This window comes from Delphinus delphis, chromosome 17 (genome assembly GCF_949987515.2).
Source record: "Delphinus delphis chromosome 17, mDelDel1.2, whole genome shotgun sequence".
NCBI classification, from domain to species: Eukaryota; Metazoa; Chordata; class Mammalia; order Artiodactyla; family Delphinidae; genus Delphinus; species Delphinus delphis.
The window spans coordinates 17722922-17747308 of record NC_082699.1 but is presented as its reverse complement, the minus strand read 5'-3'; the positions used below and the strand labels follow the sequence as shown (position 1 = coordinate 17747308).

The window sequence follows — 24387 nt, the reverse complement described above, 5'->3', positions numbered from 1 at the left end:
CTCCCCAAAGTTTCCTCATTCCTCTTTGGAATCCCCCCACCTTCAATTCCCAAGCAGCTACTCTTTCTTTGACTGGCTTCATTCACTCGGTATAATAATTTAGAAATTCATCCATGTTGTTACAGCTGTTAATTGTTGGTTCTGTTTTGTTGCTAAGTAGTATTACATTGAATGGATATACCATAATTTGTTTATCCATTCACTCTTTGTTGGATATTTGGGATGCTTCTAATTTGGGGCTATTAAAAATAAAGCTGCTGTGAACATTTGTGTCTAAGTCTTCTGGGCATATGCTTTTTTTTCTCTTGGGTAAATACTTAGGAGTAGAGTGGTGTGGTCATTTAGTAGGTATACGACATTTTAAGAAACTGCCAATAGTTTTTCAAAGTGATTGAACCATTTTGTTTTCTCAGCAGCCATGCGTGAGAATTCTAGTATCTGCACATCCTTTCTAACACGTAGTATAGTTAAATTTCAGTTGTTCAAATACATGCATATTGATATCTCATTTTGGTTCAGATTCCTCTGGTGACTAATGATAGAGCATTTTTTTGTATATGCAGCAGCACATGAAGCTTGCTGAAGTGTTGTTCAGATCTTTTGCTCGCTTAAAAAGTTTTAAGTAATAATTTAAATAATAACAAATAATACATTTAAAATATAAATTTATTACGGAATTTTGAGAGGTCTTTATACATTCTGGGTACAAGTTTTTTTTTAATCAGATGTGTGGTTTGCAACTATTTCTCCAAGCCTGTGGCTTGTCCTTTTTAAAGAACAGAAGTTACTAATTTTGACGAAGTTCAGTTTATTATCATTATTATTATTGAATGTGATTTTGGTGTTGTATCTAAGAAATTGTTACCTAACCAAACCAGAAAAATTTCCCCTATATTTTCTTCTGGAAGTTTTAGTTTTAGATATTACACTTAAGCCTATGAACCATTTTGAGTTAACTTTTGTGTGAGGTATGGATTGAAGTTTTGGTTCTTTTCTACATGTGAATATCCAATTGTTCCAGTACCATTGGTTGAAAAGACCACCCTTTCTCCACTGAATGGCTTTTGCACCTTTGTTGACCATATATGTGTGGATGTACTTCTGGATGCTGTTCTGTTTCATTGATCTCTTTGTCTGTCTTTCTGCCAGTACCACACATACTATCTTGATTACTATAGCGTTATAATGAATCTTGAAATCAGGTAGTCTGATTCCTCCAACTTTGTTCTTTTTTCAAGGTTGTTTTGGTTATTTGTCCTTTGCATTTCCATATGAATTTTAAGGATTGGCTTATTAATTATTACCCAAAAGCACATGCTGGGGTTTTGATTGGGGTTGATAGATTGAGTTTGATTGATTTGATAGATTTGATTGATAGATGAGTTTGAAGAGGATCAGCATTTTAAGAATATTGCGTCTGCTGATCCATTAACATGTGTGTCTGTCCACTTACTGAGATCTTATTTAATTTCACCAGTGTTTTGTAGTTTTAATGGGCTTTATATAAATGATATCATACTTTATATATTCTTCTGTGCTTGCTTTTCTCACTTAACATGTTTTTCTTAAATTCATTCATCTTGATGTATGTAGCAATACTTAATTCATTTTCACTGTTACATGCCGTTCCATTGTATGAACATGCCATAATTTATTTTTTCTTTTATAGATGAATGTTTAGGTTATTTCCAGTTTTTCTTTTTTTGCTATTTCAAATAATGCAGCTGTGGATATTCCCATACAAATGAGCTAGCACATTTGGGTAACAGTTTTCTAGTTGAAGAGGCTACTGAGGAGTGGGTTATTTATTGGCTTTACTAAGCATTGCCAAATTGTGTTCCAGTTTATATTATGACCAGCACTGTGTAAGTTTTTGTTTCTCCCCACCTTCACCAGTTGAGGCTGTTGGACTTCTTTTGCTAAATTGATAGGTATGAAATAGTGCCTCACTGTGGTTTTAATATGCATTTTCTGAGTCTTAATGAGATGGATTATCTTTTTATATGTTTTCTTTTCTTCTGTTAAGTATCTGTTCATCTCATTTGCCCATTTTTCTTTTATTTTTAAAAGTATTTATTTATTTATTTTTGGCTGCATTGGCTCTTAGTCGCGGCAGGTGGGATCTTCATTGAGGCATGCAGGATCTTTCATTGCAGTGCGTGGGCTCTTTGTTGTGGCACGTGGACTTCTCTCTAGTTGTGGGCGTGGGCTGCTCTAGTTGTGGTGTGTGGGCTCCAGAGCGCATGGGCTCCAGAGCGAGTGGGCTCTGCAGTTTGCCGCACACGAGCTCTCTAGTTGAGGCATGCAAGCTCAGTAGTTGTGGCGTGCGGGCTTAGTTGACCCATGGCATGTGGGATCTTAATTCCCCGGCCAGGGATCGAGTGCACGTCCCCCGCATTGGCAGGTGGATCCTTTACCACTGGACCACCAGGGAAGTCCTGCCCATTTTTATTTTAACACTTTTTTTTTTTTGGCCACACCTCATGGCTTGCGGGATCTTAGTTCCCCCACCAGGGATAGAACCCAGGCCCTTGGCAGTGAAAGCAGAGTCCTAACCACTGGACCACCAGGGAGTTCCCCATTTTTATTTTAGATGGTCTTTTTCTTAATACTTTTTAGGAGTTTTTAAAAATATATTTTGGATACTGGGTATATCTTTTTTTTAACTTACATGTATTTCAAATATCTCTTCCCAGTTCATGGCTTGTCTTCTTACATTTTTTTTGGTGTTTTTTGATGAATAGAAGTTGTGAAGCAACTCCTACTGTATTAAAGAGTTTAAAAGGATAGTTGACCAACTTACCAATAATACTTCTGAGCCCTAAATCCTATAGAAGCCTAGTTTCAGATCCATTTCCTAATTTTCCTTTATAAATTTTCATTTATTTCAGACAGAGTTTTGGGGTGCAGGGGAGGAGGTGAGAACCATGGTTTCTTTAAGGATCTAATAACAAGTTTTAAAAGCAGGTCTTATGTTTTGAAAATTTTTCTTAAATTTTTTTAGGCTGGACCAGAATATGGTCAAGGAATGAACCCCATTAGCCGCCTGGCTCAAATTCAACAGGCCAAAAAGGAAAAGGAACCAGATTACGTTTTGCTTTCAGAAAGAGGAATGCCTCGACGTCGGGAATTTGTGATGCAGGTATTTCTAACTTTTATATTAAAAGATTTTTTTAGCTATTGAAAAAATTTAGAAATCCTGAAGCTGGAATAGAGATATGGTGGAAACGAAAACTAGGAATTAATAGTAGAAGGTAATAAAACTGTTTACATTTAAAGTGTTCATTCCCTCCAGGCCCATCTACCCACTTGGTTGAAACATTCAAGTGTCAAGGACGTGTTAGAATAGATAGTATGCGTTTCTAAGGGGCTGTGAGCTCACACAGAGTTCATCACTGGGAATGCCTATCTGTAACTTAATGTGTTGCAATTTGCAGCTGGAGTCTATTAACTACTGGGAATAAAAGACAGATGGAATTAGAAACAAAATTTAGAAGGGTGGACGTAGTATGTGGAACAGGGCCAAGAGCACGGGCTTTTGGGTTATTAGATAAATTAGGAAAAGGGAGCTAGCAGGCTACCTAACTGTGGTGAGGACTGAGGAACTCGAAATTGCTGAGAGACTTAACTGCTGCGTTGTGAAGCCAAGAAAACTGAAGAATGGTTGCTGGTGTATTGGTCGATGGGTGGGGACTGAGAATGAGGGAGAAGGCCTAAAATGCCCTCCTTCGTTTTAAATCCTATACCTGTCCACCTTCATTTGCCAAGTCAAGCCCCGGTATCACAGAAACTTTTCATTTTTGTTATGAAAATTTCAAACATAGCCAAAGGTGGATATATTTAATAGTATGCTTTAGAAAATAGTATAATGGAAGAGTATAATGGCATCTTAGGGAAAATGCCCACCATCCAAAGCCAACAATTATGATTTCTGCTGTACTGGGCTTTGGCCGTCAGTTTTTCTTTCCTCCCTTCCTCCCACCCTCCTTTCCTTCTTTTCCTGAAGTATTTTAAAGCTACTTTCTAACCACATGTCATTTTAGCCTACGTACTTAGTGTGTATCTCTAAAACATATGGAAGTTTTTCTTACATTTTCTTACATTAGGCATGGTTCATTAGAATCATCTCACGCCCAGTCTGTGTTTAAATTCTCATTGTCCCAACTGTTTCTGTTATAATAGGCTTGTCAGAGAACCTTTTTCCAGTCAAACCTGTGGCTCTCATTTGTAATAAAACCCAGTTACAATCAACAGATGTTAATTAAGTGCTGACCCATGGCAAACGTTCTGGACTCGAATAGTGTATCTCATGTTGATTAACTTTCATGCATGTCTAAATGTTACCTTCCTTCCTAATTTGTAATCCCCACGTTGCTTTATCTCACAGTACCCAATATGGCGGTATGTATGTAGCAGGACCTTCATAAACATGTGAGGTATATTTGCTGCCTGCCTGATTGAGAGCTAGTATGTTAGGCTTTTGTTGGCGATATAAACTTATGATGTAGTTACAGGTAAACCACGGTTGGGAACTTAGATATCCAGAGAGGGGGAATTCTTCTGTGGTCTGTGAACACATTATTGTCTGGATGTCACTGGGACCCGCAACAGTGTGGTTCCAGTATTTTCACTTTGTTAAACATGTGCACCGGTTTTCTTTTTACATTCTTGACTTTAAAGAATTATAGAAAATATTCTTTGAACTCCAAAACTTGAGGGGAAAAAAAAATCCCCTACATTTTAGACCTGTGTCAGGAATAACAAGCTGGCTTTGACTTTATTAAACAATTCCTTTCCTGTGGAGTATATTGAGTACCCCTTTTGAAAGAGGAATTTAGAATATCTTAGGCGAGCTTCCATTTTATGGGTATTCATAAACATTCTAGTCAAACAGGAACATTTGGCTGTACTTCTAAATGTTTTCACACTGAATTCATATTGTTTTTTCCTTCTTCTGAAAGCCCCAGTGGATTCATTACAGTATTGGAGCAACTTCATCAAAGTAAAGGCTTTTGTATAAACTACTTAAACAATGTTATCATTCGTTATAATTGAATGTGGAAGTAAACTCTCTAAAGATAATGCGCTCATATTTATCTATCACCAGAAAATCCCCACAAACAAATGTGTGTTATAAAATGGATGTAGTTACTTGTATTGATTACTAGGTAAAGGAAAACCTCTGATGACATTATTTGGGTATTTAGGTCCAGAGAAAATTTCTTAAAGTTTTTTTTTTTTTGGGGGGGGGGGAGGCATATTTTAATTTTTCAAGAGAAAATAACGATAACTAAATTGTATATCAGCACGTTCTGTTATTACGTGTCGTATGTTGTTAATTTTTCTACCTGTGATTAAGATCTCCAGATTTTAAAAAATATATGTAAAGGAAATTTCATTTGTGACTCAGTGAAAGATAACTAAGTTTTTGGTAAATGCTATTTTAGAATTTTTTTGTTGGTTTTTTGAGGACTTGATTAATTAAAAACAAATTTTTTTTAAATAGTATCTTGGGGTTTTTTTTGTTTTTTTTTGTGCTGTGTGGCACGTGGGATCTTAGTTCCCTGACCAGGGATCAAACCCGTGACCCCTGCAATGGAAGCGTGGAGTCTTAACCACTGGACTGCCAGGAAGTCCAGATGACTTGATTAATTTAAATGATTTGTTTAAAGACAAAAAATCTGTCTGTCTTAAATTTATTGCGTAGCAAAATAATTGAGCTTCTTTGCAGAAAAATTAGCATTTTAATGTAAAAGTCTTACAATAGTTATAAAATTTGTGAGCTTTGTAGGAAGATGATGTTTGGAAGTTTACTTACATACTTACTTGACTTTTATAATGCAGTGATTTCTTTTTTTTGAGTGACCACTGTGAGTGCTGGCAGGGAATCAAAGTCCTTTAGCACAGTGGTCTTTTTCAATAGTAACAAATAACTCTGGGGTAACCAACTACTCACAAGCTATTGAACCATGCAACTGTAAAAACTTGTGTCAGACAAGGGGTGGGTGAATGGGAAAAATGAATCTGGAAGCACCAGTTCTGGAAATAAGTCTTGAGGTGTCAGAGTAGGTCAGACGGAAAGCCAGCAGACATAGATTTAAGGTGAATGCTGTGATGGGAACCCCATGGCCCAAGAGCAGGAACCTGGAGCCAGAGGGCCTCAGGCCTGGGCAGGTAAATGAGACTTAGGGATGAAGCAGCAGAAGATTTGAATGAGAATGACAAGACGTATATAGCTTGTGAAAACAGATGAAACATCTTTCGCTGCTCAGTTATCTTTTGCTGCCATTTACTTTGGCAAGTCTTGTGACCCTCAGAGCAGTAGAGGAAGCTTCTGACGTAGCTGGCCTAATCTTCTAGCTAGCATGCATTCCAGCAACAACACAGGGTCTGGTGAAGCTGGGGAACAAACCAAGCACTGGAAAAAACAACAGGTAGCAGAGGCTGGCTCTTGCCAGGGACTCAAGGACACACAAGGCCTTGATACATCGGGTCAGGTGCAGGCCAACAGATGTGGGAGGTGTGTGTGTTCACCCAGCTCCAAGGATATGCCGTGAACAGCACTAGATCAGTGCTTCTGAGTGGGGTCCATAGACTACTTGCTGATTTGTCATAATGTGGTGGTTTCTGGTTTCAGGAGAAGCAATGAAATGTTTCAAAAACATTGCACAGATCTGAACTATAAGATTTGTGATAGTTGTTACAGAGGTTCTATAATGAGTACATTTTCAGTGTCTCATATGCAAGAACTGCAAGAAGTATGTCATTTAGTTCATCTTGAGTTATACTCTGTTTAGAAAGTGCAGTTCTTTGTCATATAATTTGGACATTATTTATAATTGTTAAGTTTTTTTTTTAAGCACTGTGTTGCATATCCCTAATTCCTTAAAAGGAGCTGGTTCACTGAAGCTTAAAAGTAGTGATGGAAATAGTAATACAAATAAAAATCTCAATAATGGTGTAAGAATAAATGGCAAACAGTACACATGTGTGGATACCAGATGGAAATCTATATGTTCTGACACAAGTGAAATAACAAATGTTATGATTACACACAAAAGCCAAAAAAGAAAAATATGTGTAGAATTATCATACATTGTATCTGAAAACTAGTTTTAGTTGTATCACATAGCCATTCATTGATAGTACCCAGTATAGGTGTCGCTGTGAAATTTTATTAAAGTGACATGAAGCTATTGAAGTTTTCTAATTTTTTTTAAACAAATTGCCGTGACATTTGATAAAACAATTCAAAATTTCAGATATAGATTGCCTGTTCAGCTTTCTTGCTCATTTTTCAGCTGTTTTTTTTAAAAAAATTGATTTATACGAATCTATTATATATTCTGGAAATGTGAACCTTTTGCAGTTATATGGCATTTCAATGATACTTTTTGAGGAATAGAAGTAATTCATTTTAAGGCAGTCAAGTTTATCTCTCTTTTCCCTGATGTTAATTTTATAGTAAGTCTAGACATTCCGAAGAATAATGCCCCCACCTTGTTCTTCCTCAAAAGGATCTTGGCTGTTCTTTGCACCTTGCATTTCCATGTAAATTTTGGAATCAGCTTGTCAAATATTGTGAAAATATGTGTGGGATTTTGATGGGAATTTATTGAATTTATAGGTCAATTTGAAAAAATTGATATTATAATATTGAGTCTTCAATGCATGAGAATGGCATACCTCTTTTAGGTTTATCTTAATATTTCTCAATAATGTGTATTGTTTTATGTGTAAAGATTTTAAACATCACAGATATTTGATTTTTGTTTAATAGAAATTGTATCTTTTAATATTTTTCATTTTCTACTTAATCGTTGATGGACTATACAAGGGCAGTTGGCTTTTGTATACTGTCTTTTATACAAGAACTTGTACTTTCATAAATTCTTATAGTTTACCCATACATTTTCTTGGATTTCCTCTGTAAATATTATTTCTGCAAGTAATGACAGTTTGTTCTTACACTTCTAATTCTTAAACCTTTTATTTCGCTTGCCTTATTGCTATGTCCAGGGTTTGCAGTAAAATGTTAAATACTAGTAAAAATGGAGGGCATTTTTGTCTTGTTTCTAATTTCAGAACTTCAACATTAAGTATAATGTTTGCTGAGGTTTGAGTTCTCTTCCTTCCCTAGTTGCTAAGAATTTTTATCATGAATGAATGTTGAGTTTTAGCAAATGCTTTTGCTTCATTTATTAGGGTGATCATATGATTTGTCTCCTCAACTGATTAATATAGCAGATTCCATTGATTTTGTTTGAGTTTCGAATGTTAGACTTATCTTGCATTTTTGGAATAAACCTAACTTAGTCACAATTTTTCTTCTTTTTAATATTGCTTTGTTCAGTGTACTATTATATGGTTTAAACTAGCATTTATGTTCATGAGTGAAACTGGTCTGTAAAATTTTCTTCTTATACTTGTTGGATTTTGGAACCAAAGTGATGCCTCACTGAATAATTGGGGACTAATTCCTCTTTTTTTATTCTTGGATGAATTTTTGTAAGATTAGCATTATTCTTCCTTAAATGTTGAGTGGAACTTGCTGGAGAAGCTCTCAGAAGTTTTCTTTGTGGAAAAGTTTTTAATTGTGGTTTTAATTTCTTTAGTAGTTACAGATCTATATAGCTAAGAGTTTATTCTCTGCCAGTTTTGGTAATTTGTATTGTCTAGGAATTTTTCCATTTTATGTAAATAGTCAAAAAATGTTAGCTGAAATATTCAGTATCTTTTATTATTTTGTAATGCTACAGAAGCTATAGTAATCTCCCATTTTCATTCTTATTTGTGTCTTATTTTTTCGTGATCAGTATTACCTTTGGTTTATCATTTTATTAGTCTTTTCAGGGAACCAACTTTAAGCTTTTTGAACTTCTCTGTTGTACTTTGTTTTATATTTCCTTAATTTCTGCTCTTGTCTCTATTTTTCTATTTTCTTTGGGTTTATTTTGCTGTTAATCACTTCTTGAGATGGATGGTTAGCTTATTACTTTTCTGCCTTTCTCTAAGCTTTTTTTTTGCGGTACGCGGGCCTCTCACTGTTGTGGCCCCTCCCATTGCGGAGCACAGGCTCCGGACGCGCAGGCTCAGTGGCCATGGCTCACGGGCCCAGCCGCTCCGCGGCATGTGGGATCTTCCCGGACCGGGGCACGAACCCGTGTTCCCTGCATCGGCAGGCGGACTCTCAACCACTGTGCCACCAGGGAAGCCCTCTCTAAGCTTTTATGGCTTATTTCTAGACACTCTTTTAGCTACATCCTTCAAGTTTTGATATATTGTATTTCCATTATTATTAAAATATTTTCTAATTTCCGGTGAGATTTCTTCTTTGCCCATAGATTATTTAGATTGTTTAATTTCCAAAATTGTGATTATCTTCTTGTCTGCTTCTCTCACTTACTGAGAACAACGTATAAAAACAAATTCCACTCTCATTGTGTATTTTCTATTTCTCCTTGTAATTCTTTCCTTTTTTGTTTTCTAATTTACTTTTTATATTTGTATTATCTCAGTACATGCAAGTCTAAAAAATCATTACCCAACTCAGGAAATGTACACGTGGATATAAAATGACTGATGTATATTTAAATATGTTGATGTACATATATACATGTGTACATCAAGTGTTCACAAAAGGTAACTGTGGAATAGTTCTAATGATAAAAAGCTACCATTTATTGAGCAGTTATACTCACATACTGTAACATACACTGTAGTTTACATACATTTTTGTGTTTAATTTTCAAAGCAACACTATTAGGTCATTGTATTATCCCTCTTTTACTGATGAAAAAACTGAGGCTTAGAGGTAGTAAATAATTTGAATCAGTTCATGTAGCTAGGAAGTAGTAGAGTTGGATTTCAACTAAATCTGACTTGGAAGTCTTTGTTCTTAACCACAGTATTGTACTAACCTTTATATATTAATTGTCTTCAGGAACTATTTAATGTAAACCTTGGTAAACGATATCATTTTTAAAATTTATTTTTTGGATTAAAGACTTTTATTGACGTATAGTTGTTGTACAATATTATGTAAGTTATGGGTGTACAATACAATAATTCACAATTTTAGTTATTATAAAGTATTGGCTATATTCCCTGTGTTGTACAGTATGTCCTTGTAGCTTATTTTATACATAGTAGCTTGTGCATCTTAATCTCCTACCCCTATATTGCCTCTCCCCTCCTCCCTCTCCCCCCTAGTTTGTTTTCTGTAAGTCTGTTTCTTTTTTTGTTATATTTACTAGTTGTATTTTTTAGATTCCACATATAAGTGACATCATACAGTATTTGTATTTCTCTGTCTGGCTTATTTCACTTAGCATAATACCCTCCAAGTCCATCTAAGTTGTTTCAGATGGCAGAATTTCATTCTTTTTATGGCTGAGTAGTATTCCATTGTGTGTATATACCACATCTTCTTTATCCATTCATCTGTTGATGGACACTTAGGTTGCTTCCATATCTTGGCAGTTGTAAACAATGCTACTATGAACATTGAGGTACATGTATCTTTTTGAATTAGTGTTTTTGTTTTTTTTGGATATATACCCAGGAGTGGAATTGCTGGGACATATGGTAGTTCTTTTTTTTTTTTTTTTAATAATTTTTATTGGAGTATAGTTGATTTACAATGTTGTGTTAGTTTTAGGGTACAGCAAAGTGAATCAGTTATACATATACATATATTCATTCTTTTTTAGGTTCTTTTCCCATATAGGTCATTACAGAGTTTTGAGTAGAGTTCCCTGTGCTATACAGTAGGTCCTTATTAGTTATCTGTTTTTTGTATAGTAGTGTGTATATCTCAATCCTAGTCTCCCAATTTATCCCTCTCCCCCATTCTGTTTTTAGTTTTTTTGAGAAACCTCCACACTGTTTTCCACAGCGGCTGCACCAATTTACATTCCCACCAACAGTGCAGGAGGGTTCCCTTTTTTCCACATCCTCGCCAACATTAGTTATTTGTGTTCTTTTTGATGATAGCCATTCTGACAGGTGTGAGGTGATAGCTCATTGTGGTTTTGATTTGCATTTCCCCCATGATTAGCGATATTGAGCATCTTTTCATTTGCCTCTTGGCCATCTCCACGTCCTCTTTGGAGAAATGTCTATTCAGGTCCTCTGCCCATTTTATATTATTTTAAGTGGCAGCAGCATGAATTTCAGCCTTTTCAGTTTATTAAGAATACTAAATGTAGTCGTAATCAACTCTCTACAATGTGAATTTTATTTTTATGCTTATATCAATAATACAAGTTTATTGTTTAAAAATCAAATAATATAGAAATATGTAAGGAACTAAAAATCTTCTAAGATTCTGTCATCCTGAGATAACCCCCACTGACATTTTGAGGACCATGTTTCCATACTTTTCTCCATGTATATATTCATATATATTTTACATAAAAGGGATCTTAATTGCCATTTTTATTATGGACTGAACTTTATATTTTTGAATGCTAGAGAGCAGAACACATTGCTTTATGGTGTTAAGGTTTGTTACCAAAGCAGCTATCATTAATTTCTTACTTTAATCTTACCAGGTCAAGGTAGGCAATGAAGTTGCTACTGGAACAGGACCTAATAAAAAGATAGCCAAAAAAAATGCTGCAGAAGCAATGCTGTTACAGCTTGGTTATAAAGCATCCACTAGTCTTCAAGATCAACTTGACAAGGTGAGAGTTAAATTTACATGGACAAGTTCTATCCTGTCAGGGTACAAAAGTGATGAGCAAATTCTGTCCCAGTGTTCCTTGACTCTAAGTACTGTCTTAACTGGTGTTAAAGTAGATGTCAAGTTTTAACTTTTCTAAGGTGGTACTCTATCTTCATCTCTTTAAAGATAGATTCTCCAGGTATAAAATAACAGCTGTTTAGGGTTCAAGATAAAATATTATAATCTTACAATTAGAAAATACTAAAAGTTCATTGTATCATTATACATATCTTATATAATACCAATGTAATAATTTTTAGCTTACTGACTGATGATTTTTGCCTTATGTACACAGTTTTAATTCGTGCTTTTTTAAGAATAGAGGTTGTTAGCCTTTATTTCTGGAATACAGCTGAAAACACTAGAAATAAAGATCCTGATTACACCTTTAGGGCAGGAGCTATATAGGACAGACACTCTATAAACTAATTTTTCTGTTTACTTTAAATTAAAGGTAAACTCAGAGGGTGTTTATTTTCTGCCAAGACTTGTGTTCATGGTCCCCTATTTCTTCTGCAGCAGGTAATGACATCATTAACACCTACCTCTGTTGTAAGAGAAGCTGAGAACCTTGAATTCAGGACTTGGCAGATAACTAGGCAGGAACTGGCTTCATTTCACTTTGTATTAAATTATCATTTTATCTATACATATGTATAAATTATTTTTATTAAATATTTTATTTGTATGAACATTCACAAAACAGGCATAATAATAATTTTTATCATAAACAATATGCTTTTTTCCATGCCATTTTCTCACATAAGGATTCTGTTTCAGGGATATTTTCAGTTTCTGTAGGAGCACCTTTCTGAAGGCTAGAGTAGAAATGAAATCATCTGTTAAAAAATATTTAGCTATGCTTTTCTTTTTAAGGTACTGTGGATATCTAGGAAGTTATTTTGAGTGATTAAAAATTATTTGTCTGTGTGATATCACTGGAGATTTCAATTCTGTTTTTATAACCTGGCTAATGAATGCTTTTTCTTCTTTTAAAAGTATTTGTAACATGAAACCTAACGTGTTCAAGTTTCTATAGTTCCTATATTGTGTATATGTTGTTTTAACTTAACACATTTATATTGACTTAAAATTGATAGGTGATTTATAAAAATATGTCAAAATAAATCTCGTAGACATTTATTTGTAAGTTACGTGAAAATAAAATAGAACAAAAAACTGGCATTAATTTCATTAATTTGAAAACCGTTTTTTGCTTACCCACTGTGTTATTATTTAGGGTTCCCCAGAGGAACAGAGCCCAACAGAGAGAGAGAGAGAGAGAGAGAGAGAGAGAGAGAGAGAGAGAGAGAGAGAGTGTGTGTGTGTGTGTGTGCGCGCGTGTGCGTGTGCGTGTGCGTGTGCGTGTGTGTATCACACGGAGATTTTTTTAAGGAATTGGCCCATGCAATTTTGGAGGCTTGGCTAGTCCAAAATTTGCTGGGGAGGCTGGCAGGCTGGAGACTCAGGAAAGAGCTGCAGAGTCTAGAGGCGATTGGCTAGAGAGCTGCCTCTCGCTCCAGGGAAGGTCAGCCTTTTTCTAGGCAGGACTTCAACTGTCGAGGCCCACCCACATTATAGAGAGCCATGTGCTTTACTCAAAGTTCAGTGATTTAAATGTAAATCTCTTCCAAAAACACCCTCACAGAAACACCCAGAATAACATTTGACCAAATGTCTGAGAACTGTAGCCCAGACAAGTTGACACATAAAATTAACCACCACCCCCACTAAATGCCAAACACTTAAAATTGAAGATAACGGGATGACTGGAATTTTGTCCCTGCACGCAAGAACTGACCAGTAAGTGTTAGGGGTGAGGAGCTTTAATCATATGACAAAAATTATAATATAATTAAAATTCTAGATATGTGAAGATGAATCTGGAAAGTCAGGAATAGCCGAGACCACTGTTTTTTTGTGAAGTAAAAGCTTTTGAATTATTAATTTGAGATTTGAACTTGAAAGTGACATGATCTGGTTTGCTTTCTTCAAAAGACAGTCCTGTAAGTAATGTAGTGAATGGATTTGGGCAGGACAGGACTGAAGGCAGGGAGGCCCGTGCTAGCAGAATTGTTCAGGTGAAAGATGCTGAGAATCTGAACTAAGGCAGTGGTGGTAGAGAGGAGAGGGGAAAGACACCAGCAGTCCTTCTGAGGTGTACATGATGAGATCTCAGTAGCAGATAATGTGCGTGGGGGTACAGGAAGAAGGAGGAGGAAAGAATACCTGCAAAAGGGGCAGTAGGGAATGATTTTAAAAAGGTGGCAGTCGTGTGCTGCAGAGATCGAATAAGAGAAGGAGTGAATATGATGACTTGTCAATAAGAAGATCTTTGGAGAATGTAGCAAAAGCAATTTAAAAAAAACCCCTGTAAAAGCAGTTTTTAAAAAGTTGGCTTTTAAAAAAAAATAAGCAAGATATGTACATGATTAAAAGAATTTAAATAGCAAAAAGAGTAAACAGTGAAAAAAAAAATGTTAGTCTCACTTCACCCTGAGACCCTCAGTCTCTTGGTCTCTCTTCCTAAAAAGTTATCTCCCACAGTGGGTTAATGTTTGTACATTGTGTAGAATAGTGTCTGAAATATAGTGAATCTTATGTAAGGATTTGATAAATAAAGATGAAATAAATATCCTTACAGAGATACTCTATGTGTATGCACTAACATACCCCCTTTAAAAATATTCAGATTTATCGAGTTGTGGTTCAATAAATTTCGACGTGTGTGTGTGTGTGTGTGTGTGTGTGTGTACATGCACTGACCACCATCACAATTAAGATTTATAACATTTCTGTTACCCCAAACAATTCCTTAATGCCCATTTATAGTAAATGTCTTCCCCTTTCCTCAGCCCCTGCCAAGCACTGGTCTGATTTCTGTCTCTATAATTTTGCCTTTTCCAAAATGTTGTATAAATTGAATCGTACATTATGTAGCCTTTAGTGTCTGGCTCCTTTTTTTTTTTTTAAATAAATTTATTTAGTTTATTTATTTATTTTTGGCTGCATTGGGTCTTCATTGCTGTGTGCAGGCTTTCTCTGGTTGTGGCGAGCCCCTTGCTACTCTTTGTTTTGGTGCACGTACTTCTCATTGTGGTGGCTTCTCTTGTTGTGGAGCACGGGCTCTAGGCGTGAGGGCTTCAGTAGTTGTGGTGCGCGGGCTCAGTAGTTGTGGCTCGTGGGCTCTAGAGAGCAGGCTCAGTAGTTGTGGCCCATAGGCTTAGTTGCTCTGTGGCATGTGGGATCTTCCTGGACCAAGGATCGAACCCGTGTCCCCTGCAATGGCAGGCAATTCTTAACCACTGCGCCACTAGGGAAGTCCTGTGTCTGGCTTCTTATTGCTGAGATTCATGCACGTTGTTGCATTTATCATTCATTTGTTCTGTTTTATTGTTTGTCACTATTTTATTCTTCACCAACATTTAGGTTGTTTGTAGTTTGAGGCTATTATAAATAAAGTGGTTACAAGCATTCGTGTAAAAATCTTTATCGTACATATTCTCTAATATATCCTATAGGTACACAGTTAAATAATAAGTACCGTGTCACTTTACAAGAAACTGAAGATGTTTGCCAGAGAGGCTGTACCATTTTGCATTTCCACAAGCAATGTTTGAGATTTCCAATTACTCCACATCTTTTCCCGCTCTTGTTACTGTCATTTAGCTTTGATCATGCTAGTAGGTGTATAACATTATCTCTTTGAATTTTAATTGCATTTTTCCTAATTAATAATGCTGAGTAGATTATCATGTGTTTATTTACCATTCATATCTCTTCCATGAAGTATTTGTTCAAAATTTTTGTCTTTTAAAAAACTGGATGTTTTGCTTCCTTATTATTGGGTTGTAAAAGTTCTTTATATATTTTGTGTGCCAGTCCTCTATCAGATGAAGGACTCCCCTCTCCTCCCTTCCTGCCTTCTCTCCTTTTTTTTATGTACGTTCAGGCACCACATTTGTTTAAAAGATGAATGCTTTCTCCATTGAATTCCTTAGCACCTTTGTTGAAAATCAATTGACCACATATGTTTGGGTCTGTTTCTAGAGTCTCTATTCTGTTCCATTAATCTGTATGTCTGTTCTTTAGCTATTACAACTGTATATAGAGTGTAGCTTTTTTGCTACGGTTTCAAATCAGATAAAGAACTCCATCTTTGTTCTGCTTTTTAAAAATCTTTTTGGCTAATCTAGAGTCTTTGCATTTTCATAATAAACTGTAGAGTCAATTTCTACCAAAAAATATCCAGTTGGGAGTTTTCTTTGGGGTTGTGTTGACTATATAGATCAGTTTTGCATAAATTGATATCTTAAGAATATTGAGTCTTCCAGTGCATGAACAAGAACTAGCTCCCTGTTTATTTAGGTTTTTGGAAATAGATCCCAGCAGTGTTTTGTACTTTTTCATAGAAATATCTTGTACATTTTTAATGTTTATCCCTAAGCGTTTCATGTTTGTGGATGCTATTGTTAATGGTATTGGTTTTTAATTTCCAATTCTTCTTTTCTAGCATATAGAAATACAGTTGTCTTTTATATATTGACCTTGTATCCTGTGACCTTGCTAAACTGACTTATCAGTTAGATTAGCTTATTTTGTAGATTTTTTTGTGATTTTCTGCATCGATGATGTGTCGTCTGTGAATAAAGAGTTTTTTTCCCTTTCTAATCTGTATGCTTTTTATTTATTTGTCTTGCTTTATTGCCCTGAGTAGAACATCCAGAACAGTGTTGAACAGAAGTGATTGATTGTTGAATAGGAAAGCAGATATCTTCACCTTGTTTCTGATCCTACGAGGAAATCATTGTCTTTCACCATTATATACTGTGATGCTTGTAGGCTTTTTTTTTTTTTTTTTTGCGGTACGCGGGCTTCTCACTGTTGTGGCCTCTCCCGTTGCGGAGCACAGGCTCCGGACGCGCAGGCTCAGCGGCCATGGCTCACGAGCCTAGCCGCTCCGCGGCATGTGGGATCTTCCCAGACTGGGGCATGAACCCGTGTCCCCTGTATCGGCAGGCGGACTCTCAACCACTGCGCCACCAGGGAAGCCCCTGTAGGCTTTTTATATATGCTCTATATCAGGCTGATAGTTCCTGGTATTCTTGCATTGTTGGGAAGTTTTTTTCCCCCTTAATTATCAGTGAATGTTGAACTTTGCCAGATGCTTTCTGTGCATCTGTTGGGATACGCATATGACTTTTCTGTTTAGTTTGTGGATATGGTGAATTTTTTTATTGATGGATTTTAAAAAATTTATGTGATACAGTTTTCCCCCACTATCTGAAAGTATAGCATTCCTGTGAAACATTTTGTAAGCCAGAATGGCCTAAAATGAAGAAGTGTTTACCTTAGGACACATCTTGGTAACGGATGCACAACATAAATCCAGATAAAGCACAGATCTTCAGACGCAGTTCAAAGCTATGGCGGCTGGATGCTGAGATGCTGAATGTAGTTGCCACTCTTGGTGTGCACTGCCGCAGTGATGGTTACCTGCAAAACAAACGCTGAATGGTATTTTTGGTTTTTCATAGAAGTGAAAACCCTCTTTGGATTTCTTTTGGTCAGCAATAACAGGTACTAGTGCAGGTCTTTCATAAAAGCAAATGGCATAAAGTAAACTTTGAAAAGGTGGGGGATAGCTATATATACATACATAACAAAGATTACCGTTTTAACCATTTTTAGGTGTACATTTCAGTGGCATTAAGTACAGTTACAGTGTTGTGCAACTATCACCACTGTCCACTGCCAGAAAGTTTTCATCATCCCAAGTAGAAATACTGGTTTTAATATCACTGTCAGGGTAGTGCTGGCCTCCTATAGTGAGTTTGGAAGTATTTCCTCCTCTTTCATAGTCTCAAAGAGTTTGGTATTCTTTCTTCCTTAATTGTTGGGTAGAATTTACCAGTGGAGCCATCTGGGTTTAGATTTTTTTCTGTAGGAAGGTTTTAAGTATAAATTGAGTTTAAAAAATAGATATAAGACTACTCAGATTATCTACTTCTGCTTGAGTGAGCTTTGGCAGTTCGAATCTTTCAAGGAATTTGTCCATTTCGTCTAAGTTGAGTTTAATGGTATAAAATTGTTCATAACACTGCCTTATCATTCTTTTAATGGCTACAGCATCTGTAGTGACATTTTCTGTCTCATTTCTGATACTGATAATTTGTTCTGTTTTTTTCTCCTGATCAATCTGGCTAGGGGTTTATCAATTATTTTTATCCTTTTCAAACAACCAGGTTATGGTTTCATTTGTTTTTCTCTATTTTTTTATTTTCAATTTTATTGATTTCTGCTCTTCGTTTTATCCTTCCTTCACTTGCTTTGGATTTAATTTTCCGTTCTTTTTTAGTTTTGTAAGCTAGAAGCTTAGATTGTGGCTCTGAGAACTTTCTTCTTTTCTAATATAAGAATTTAATGATATGTATTTCTCTTTAAGCACTGGTTTAGCTCTGTCCCACAGATTTTGACTAGTTGAGTTTTTATTTTTATTCATTTCAAAATTTGTTCTAATTTCCCTTTGATTTCTTCTTTCAAGTCCTGTGTCTCTTCTGATTTTCTGTTTACTTCTTCTATCAAGTGTTAATGTCTCCAGCTAGAAATTTGGATTTATGTACTTTCAGCTTTATCAGTTTTGTTTTATGTACTTTGAAGCTATGTTGTTACATACATATACCTTTAGGATTGTTATGCTTTTATGATGACTTGGCCACTTTATTATTATGTGATTTTTTTCTCTCCCTGGTAATATTCCTTGTTCTGAGTTCTTCTTTGTCTGATGTTAATATAGTCACTCCAGTTTTATTTTGATTAGTGTTTGTGTGGGATATTTCCACCCCATCATTTTACTTTTAGCCTATCTGCGTCTTTATGTTTAAATTGGTTTCTTTTAGAAAGCATATAATAGGGTCTTGCTTTTTATTTATTTATTTATTTTTATTTTTTTTCTTTTTGCGGTACGCGGGCCTCTCACTGCCATGGCCTCTCCCGTTGCGGAGCACAGGCTCCGGACACGCAGGCTCAGCGGCCATGGCTCACGGGCCCAGCTGCTCCGCAGCATGTGGGATCTTCCCGGACCGGTGCACGAACCCGTATCCCCTGCATCGGCAGGCGGACTCTCAACCACTGCGCCACCAGGGAAGTCCCAAGGGTCTTGCTTTTTAAAATATAATTTGACAATCTCTGCCTTTTAGTTGGGGGTGATCAGACCATTTGTACTTATTATAGCTGTTGATGTGGTTGGATTTAAATCTACCATCTTATTAGTTGTTTCTGTTTTTTCCATTTACTCTTTGTTCACTTTTTTCTCTTTCACCTTCGATGTGGTCATACATTTTACTTCTCTTTATATAGTATAAAACCCACAGTTGTTACTAATTTTGCTTTATATAGTCAATCTTTTTATGTGGTTAAAATCAGGAAAAGTATCTTACATTTAGTTTCATTTTTTACCATTTTCAGAATTCTTCATTCATTTGTGTAGATCTAAATTTCTTTATGGTATTATACTCTTGCTTGTAGAACTTCCTTTAATACTACTTGTATTAGCAGGTCTGCTGGCAGTGATTTCTGTCAGTTTTTGTTTGATGAGAAATTTGTTATTTCGTCTTCATTTTAAAAGTTATTTTTGTCTGGGTATGGCATTCTGGGTTTTTGTGTTTCTTTCAGCACTTTAAAAGATCTTGTTCCACTGTCTTCTGACTTGCATAGTTTTTTATGTGACGTCTGTTGTAATTCTTATCTGCCTTTTTTCCCCCCTCTTGGTGTGCTTTTTTTTCCCCTCTAAAGGCCTTCAAAATTTTCCTTTTTCATTAGTTCTCAGCAGTTTAACTCTGATGTGTCTAAATTTGATTCTTTCCTTTCTTCCTCCTTCTCTTCTTCCCTCTTCTCCCTCCTTCCTCTTTCGTCTCTCCCTTTTGCCTCCTTTTCTTCCTCTTCCTCCTTCCTTTCTCCTTTTTGTATTTTTCCTGCTTAGTGGTCTCTGAACACATTGGATCTGGGATTTGTTGTCATTCAGTTATTTTGTCAAATACTCAGGTATCATCTTTTAAAATATTTCTTCTTCCTTGTCTTCTCTCTCCCTGGGAGTTTCCAGTTACACATTTGTTAGCCCATTGGTGTTGTCTTAATAGATCCAGAATCTTCTGTTCCTTTTTATTTTTCACTCCTTGTTTTTTTTCCTGTTTCTCAGTTTGAGGAATTTCTATTGATTTATCTACAATATTACTGATTATTCTCCAGCTATGTTCATCTATTAATAATGACATCAATATTAATTTTCTTCTGTGATATTTATCTCCCTAGGATTTCCATCTGCTTTTGTTCTGCTATAATTTCTGTTTTTCTCCTGAAATTCTCCAAATGTTCATGCATGTTGTTTGCCTTTTACATTAGATCTTTTAAGCTATTAATCATAGGTATTGTAAAATTTATTTCCTAGAGTTCTAGCATCTGGGTCATCTCTGGGTCCTGTTTTGTTGACTTCTCCCTCTTTTGACAGAGGGTTATTTCTTTTTGCAGTTTTGGATGTCTCATAATGTTTGAATGAATGTTGGACATTGTGTATTGAGAAACATTAGAGGCTGAGTTAAATAGCATTTATGTTGAGAAATAGGCAAATCTCTTCTTCTGTCAGACTGTTACTATGGAAGGTGGCATCAATCTAGTCAGTAGTTGGGCTTGTTTTGGGTTTTGTTGTTGCCACAGTCTGTTAACTTCAAGTTCGTTTAGCAGTGGTTTGCTGTTATCTGTGTTTTGTTTGGGGTAAGGTTTGGGGAGGGTTTTTCCTCAATGTTTCTGCTCCATCCTCAGGTTGCAGCAGTCCTTTCTTTGCTCTGCGATGAGGTGAGGGATATCTCTATGCTTTGTAGTCAACTGCTTCTACTAATTATTTGATCATAGGATTGTGTTGGGTAAGGGAGCATAATTCTTTTTTTTTTAACATCTTTATTGGAGTATAAGTGCTTTACAATGGTGTGTTAGTTTCTGCTTTATAACAAAGTGAATCAGCTCTACATGTACATATATCCCCATATCTCTTCCCTCTTGCATCTCCCTCCCTCCCACCGTCCCTTATCCCACCCCTCTAGGTGGTCACAAAGCACCGAGCTGATCTCCCTGTGCTACGTGGCTGCTTCCCAATATCTATCAGTTTTACATTTGGTAGTGTATATATGTCCATGCCACTCTCACTTTGTCCCAGCTTCCCCTTCCCCCTCCCCATGTCGTCAAGTCCATTCTGTAGTAGGTCTGCCTCTTTATTCCTGTCCTGCCCCTAGGTTCTTCGTGACCTTTTTTTCTTTTAGATTCCATATATATGTGTTAGCATACAGTATATTTCTGAGTTACTTCACTATGTATGACAGACTCTAGGTCCATCCACCTCACTACAAATAACTCAATTTCGTTTCTTTTTATGACTGAGTAATATTCCATTGTATATATGTGCCACATCTTCTTTATCCATTCATCTGTCGACGGACACTTAGGTTGCTTCCAAACCCTCAGAGTGGGAGAGAATATTTGCCAATGAAGCAACTGACAAAGGATTAATCTCCAAAATTTACAAGCAGCTCATGCAGCTCAATATCAAAAAAACAAACAACCCAATCCAAAAATGGGCAGAAGACCTAATTAGACATTTCTCCAAGGAAGATATACAGATTGCCAACAAACACATGAAAAAATGCTCAACATCGTTAATCATTAGAGAAATGCAAATCAAAACTACAATGAGATAGCACCTCACACCGGTCAGAATGGCCATCATCAAAAAATCTATAAACAAAAAATGCTGGAGGGGGTGTGGAGAAAAGGGAACCCTCTTGCACTGTTGGTGAGAATGTAAATTGATACAACCACTATGGAGAACAGTATGGAGGTTCCTTAAAAAACTAAAAATAGAACTACCTTCCGACCCAGCAGTCCCACTAGTGGGCATATACCCTGAGAAAACCATAATTCAAAAAGAGTCATGTACCACAGTGTTCATTGCAGCTCTATTTACAATAGCCAGGGAGCATAGTTCTTGATTTTCTTGTCCAACCTCATTCTCAGACAGACTCTATGGGCCTGGGGCTCAGAGGTGGGTTTTTCCTACTACTTCTACCTCCTTCCCCATGGTAGCCAAACTTTACTTTGGATCTGTAGGTTGTGTTGGGTGCAGTAGAGTTTTCCAGCCCCTTTCCCAGCATTTTCAGACATCTGCTTTATATTGGCGCAGGGTCTTTCTCTCAAGAGGGTTTTCTACCCTCCCTTTTTTTTTTTCTGGGAGTAGATAGCTTTTGCCTTCTACTCTTTACCCGGAAGCAATGAGTCTTTGCCTGAGCTTTCGGGTTAATAAAATTTCCTACCTCTACCCCAGAGGCAGATAGGATTTGTTTCTCTCCTTTCTTAGTGGCTTGAGCTTTTGTCTTTGTATGAGAGAAGACTAGAGGAGTGTGCAAAGTTCTTTGCTTTTCTCTCTGTGACAGACATTCACCTGCTTCATACCTGTCCCACCAAGTGAGGCTCTCTCCGGTTTCCTGATGTACTTCCAGTTGTCCTGAGTTCCCAGAGGAAGCCCGTGGAAAAGCACTTCTCTCTGGAGTTCCTAGTTTTTCTAAACTGTTGTGCTAACCCACATGCAGTCTTTCAGAATTTACTAACGTTTCATCTGCCTTCTTCTTACCGGCATTTTTGGTATTCATCTCTTCCTTCCTTGCTCTGCCAATGTTGAAATATTTTGTGAGCCCAGCCTCTCCTCAGAGGGGTTTGTCACTCTCTAGAATTCATGTCATTTGTTTGCTTTACAATCTCAGATCTCTGATGGGTTCAAGGAAAGTTAGGACTTTTTACATTGTCTGGCTCTTTCTCATTGTTACATTTCTACATTCTAAGGAAGAGTGGAACACTCTCTCTACCTTTAAAAAAATATACTGATCTTGTAACTTGATTTTTTTTTTTCACTTACATGTCGTGGTTTCACTTATAACTTGGAATTTGTTCTACATCAAGACATAACTGGCATGTGCTTTATTCTTTTTAATATTTGTTTATTATATATTGGTCAGAGTAATATACGTAGTACTCATATATGTATAAGAAGTCGAGATTTATTCAAGATTAATGGTATAAAGACTCAAGTTTTATAATAAAAAACCATGCTGTCCTGCACTGCAACTGACCATTTCTGTTTCCCTTTTTCCAAAGGCAACCACTCACTACCGTTTTAGTTGTTCTGTTATTTTCTACCGTCAGTAGCTTATACTGAGATTTCTTGGTGTTTTTTTTGTTTGTTTTTCTTCTTAGGTTATTATCTGAGTTCCTGCTATGGAAAATGAAGATTTAGTTCTCTTATTCATACTCCACATGTATACTTTTTTATGTCTGTCTAATTTAACCCCAAACTCTCTGCCAAGTAAACACATCGTGTACTTTTTTAGTTTCTAGGTTTTTCTTTCTTGGAGCTCTTTATCCTCCTCTGCTACTTTGGACTGTTTGTTTGATGGATCTGCTAAAGACCCACTATTTTGGTTCTTTTCTTCACCATTTCACTGAAAATTGCTTTTGCCTCTCTCCCTTGTTGAGTTGCCTGTTTTCTGGACAGTTTCCCTTTTTCTTCAGGTATTTCCTTGTGTTGATGGAGTACATGCTCTAGTAGCTTCCTGATAGAGGATACATGGGGAGTAAATTTTTTTGAGATCTTATAGGTCTGATACATCTTAATGTTTCCCACACAGCTGATAGTTTTTCTGAGACATAATTCTAAATTAGAAATACTTCTTTCACAGAGTTTTGAAGGCATTGCACCAATGTTTTCTACCTCTCAGCATTCCTGTTGAAACTCCAAAGCCTTCTGATTCTTCAGCCTGTTATGAAACCTTTATGTTTCGTCTCCCTCTTGATGCTTTTCTAACTTCTTTTCTCAGGAGTTTGGAAAATTCATGGGTGATTGACTTGATTTGTATATTCTTTTATAAATTGTGTTAGGTGTTTGGGTTTCAGTCCAGAAATTCATATACTTTAAAAGTGGGAGACTTCTTATATTTTTTCTTTGATAATTTCTTTCCTTCCATTTTTGCTAATGTTTCTTTCTAGGTTACCTGTTAGTCTAATGGATGATCTTCTGATTCTTTCTTTATTTTCTATCTCTCTCTCTTTTTCTTTATGTTCTGTTTTCTAGGAGATTTCTTCACTTTTGTCTTCCAGTCGTTCTTTGAAGTATTTTGCTTCAGCTATCGTATTTTTTATTTCCCAGAGCTCTTTCTCATTCTCGGAATATTCCTCTTTATAACCTCCTGTTCTTGTTTAATGCGTGTAGTATTTCTCTCTTTCTTTCTCTCTGAGAACGTTTTTTTTAATCTTTTTTTTTTTTTTTTGAAGTTTTACTCTGTTCCCTGTGTTGTCCTCACCATCCTTGTGGGTCGTAGGCTGGGTGTTGTCTTCTGAGGCCCAGTGAGGAAGGGAGCTGGGGAACCTTATCTTCCAGAATGTAAGGATGTAGCTTTGGACTCCATCTCCTTATTTGCAGTGTGGCGTATAGATCCATCCCATCTCAGCTGTACCTGGTGTCCAGAGCCTCTCTGTTTTAGGCCTTTCTGAAGAGGAAACCTTTTAGGAAATCTGTCTCCTTGGGGTCAGAGAGGTAACCTGGAAGTCTCATAGCATTTTGA

At 36.4% G+C, this 24387-nt stretch overlaps 1 protein-coding gene across 10 annotated transcripts in view; it reads left to right on the top strand.

The window, feature by feature from the left end:
* The window catches only part of STAU2 (staufen double-stranded RNA binding protein 2), a 303644-nt gene that overhangs the window by 116069 nt on the left and 163188 nt on the right, over nucleotides 1–24387 (top strand). For all 10 annotated transcript variants that reach the window (XM_059994776.1, XM_059994773.1, XM_059994769.1 and 7 more), the window contains 2 exons: nucleotides 3005–3142; nucleotides 11556–11687. In XM_059994776.1, coding sequence (XP_059850759.1) covers nucleotides 3005–3142; nucleotides 11556–11687 — 270 coding nt within the window. The remainder of the gene's footprint in view (nucleotides 1–3004; nucleotides 3143–11555; nucleotides 11688–24387) is intronic.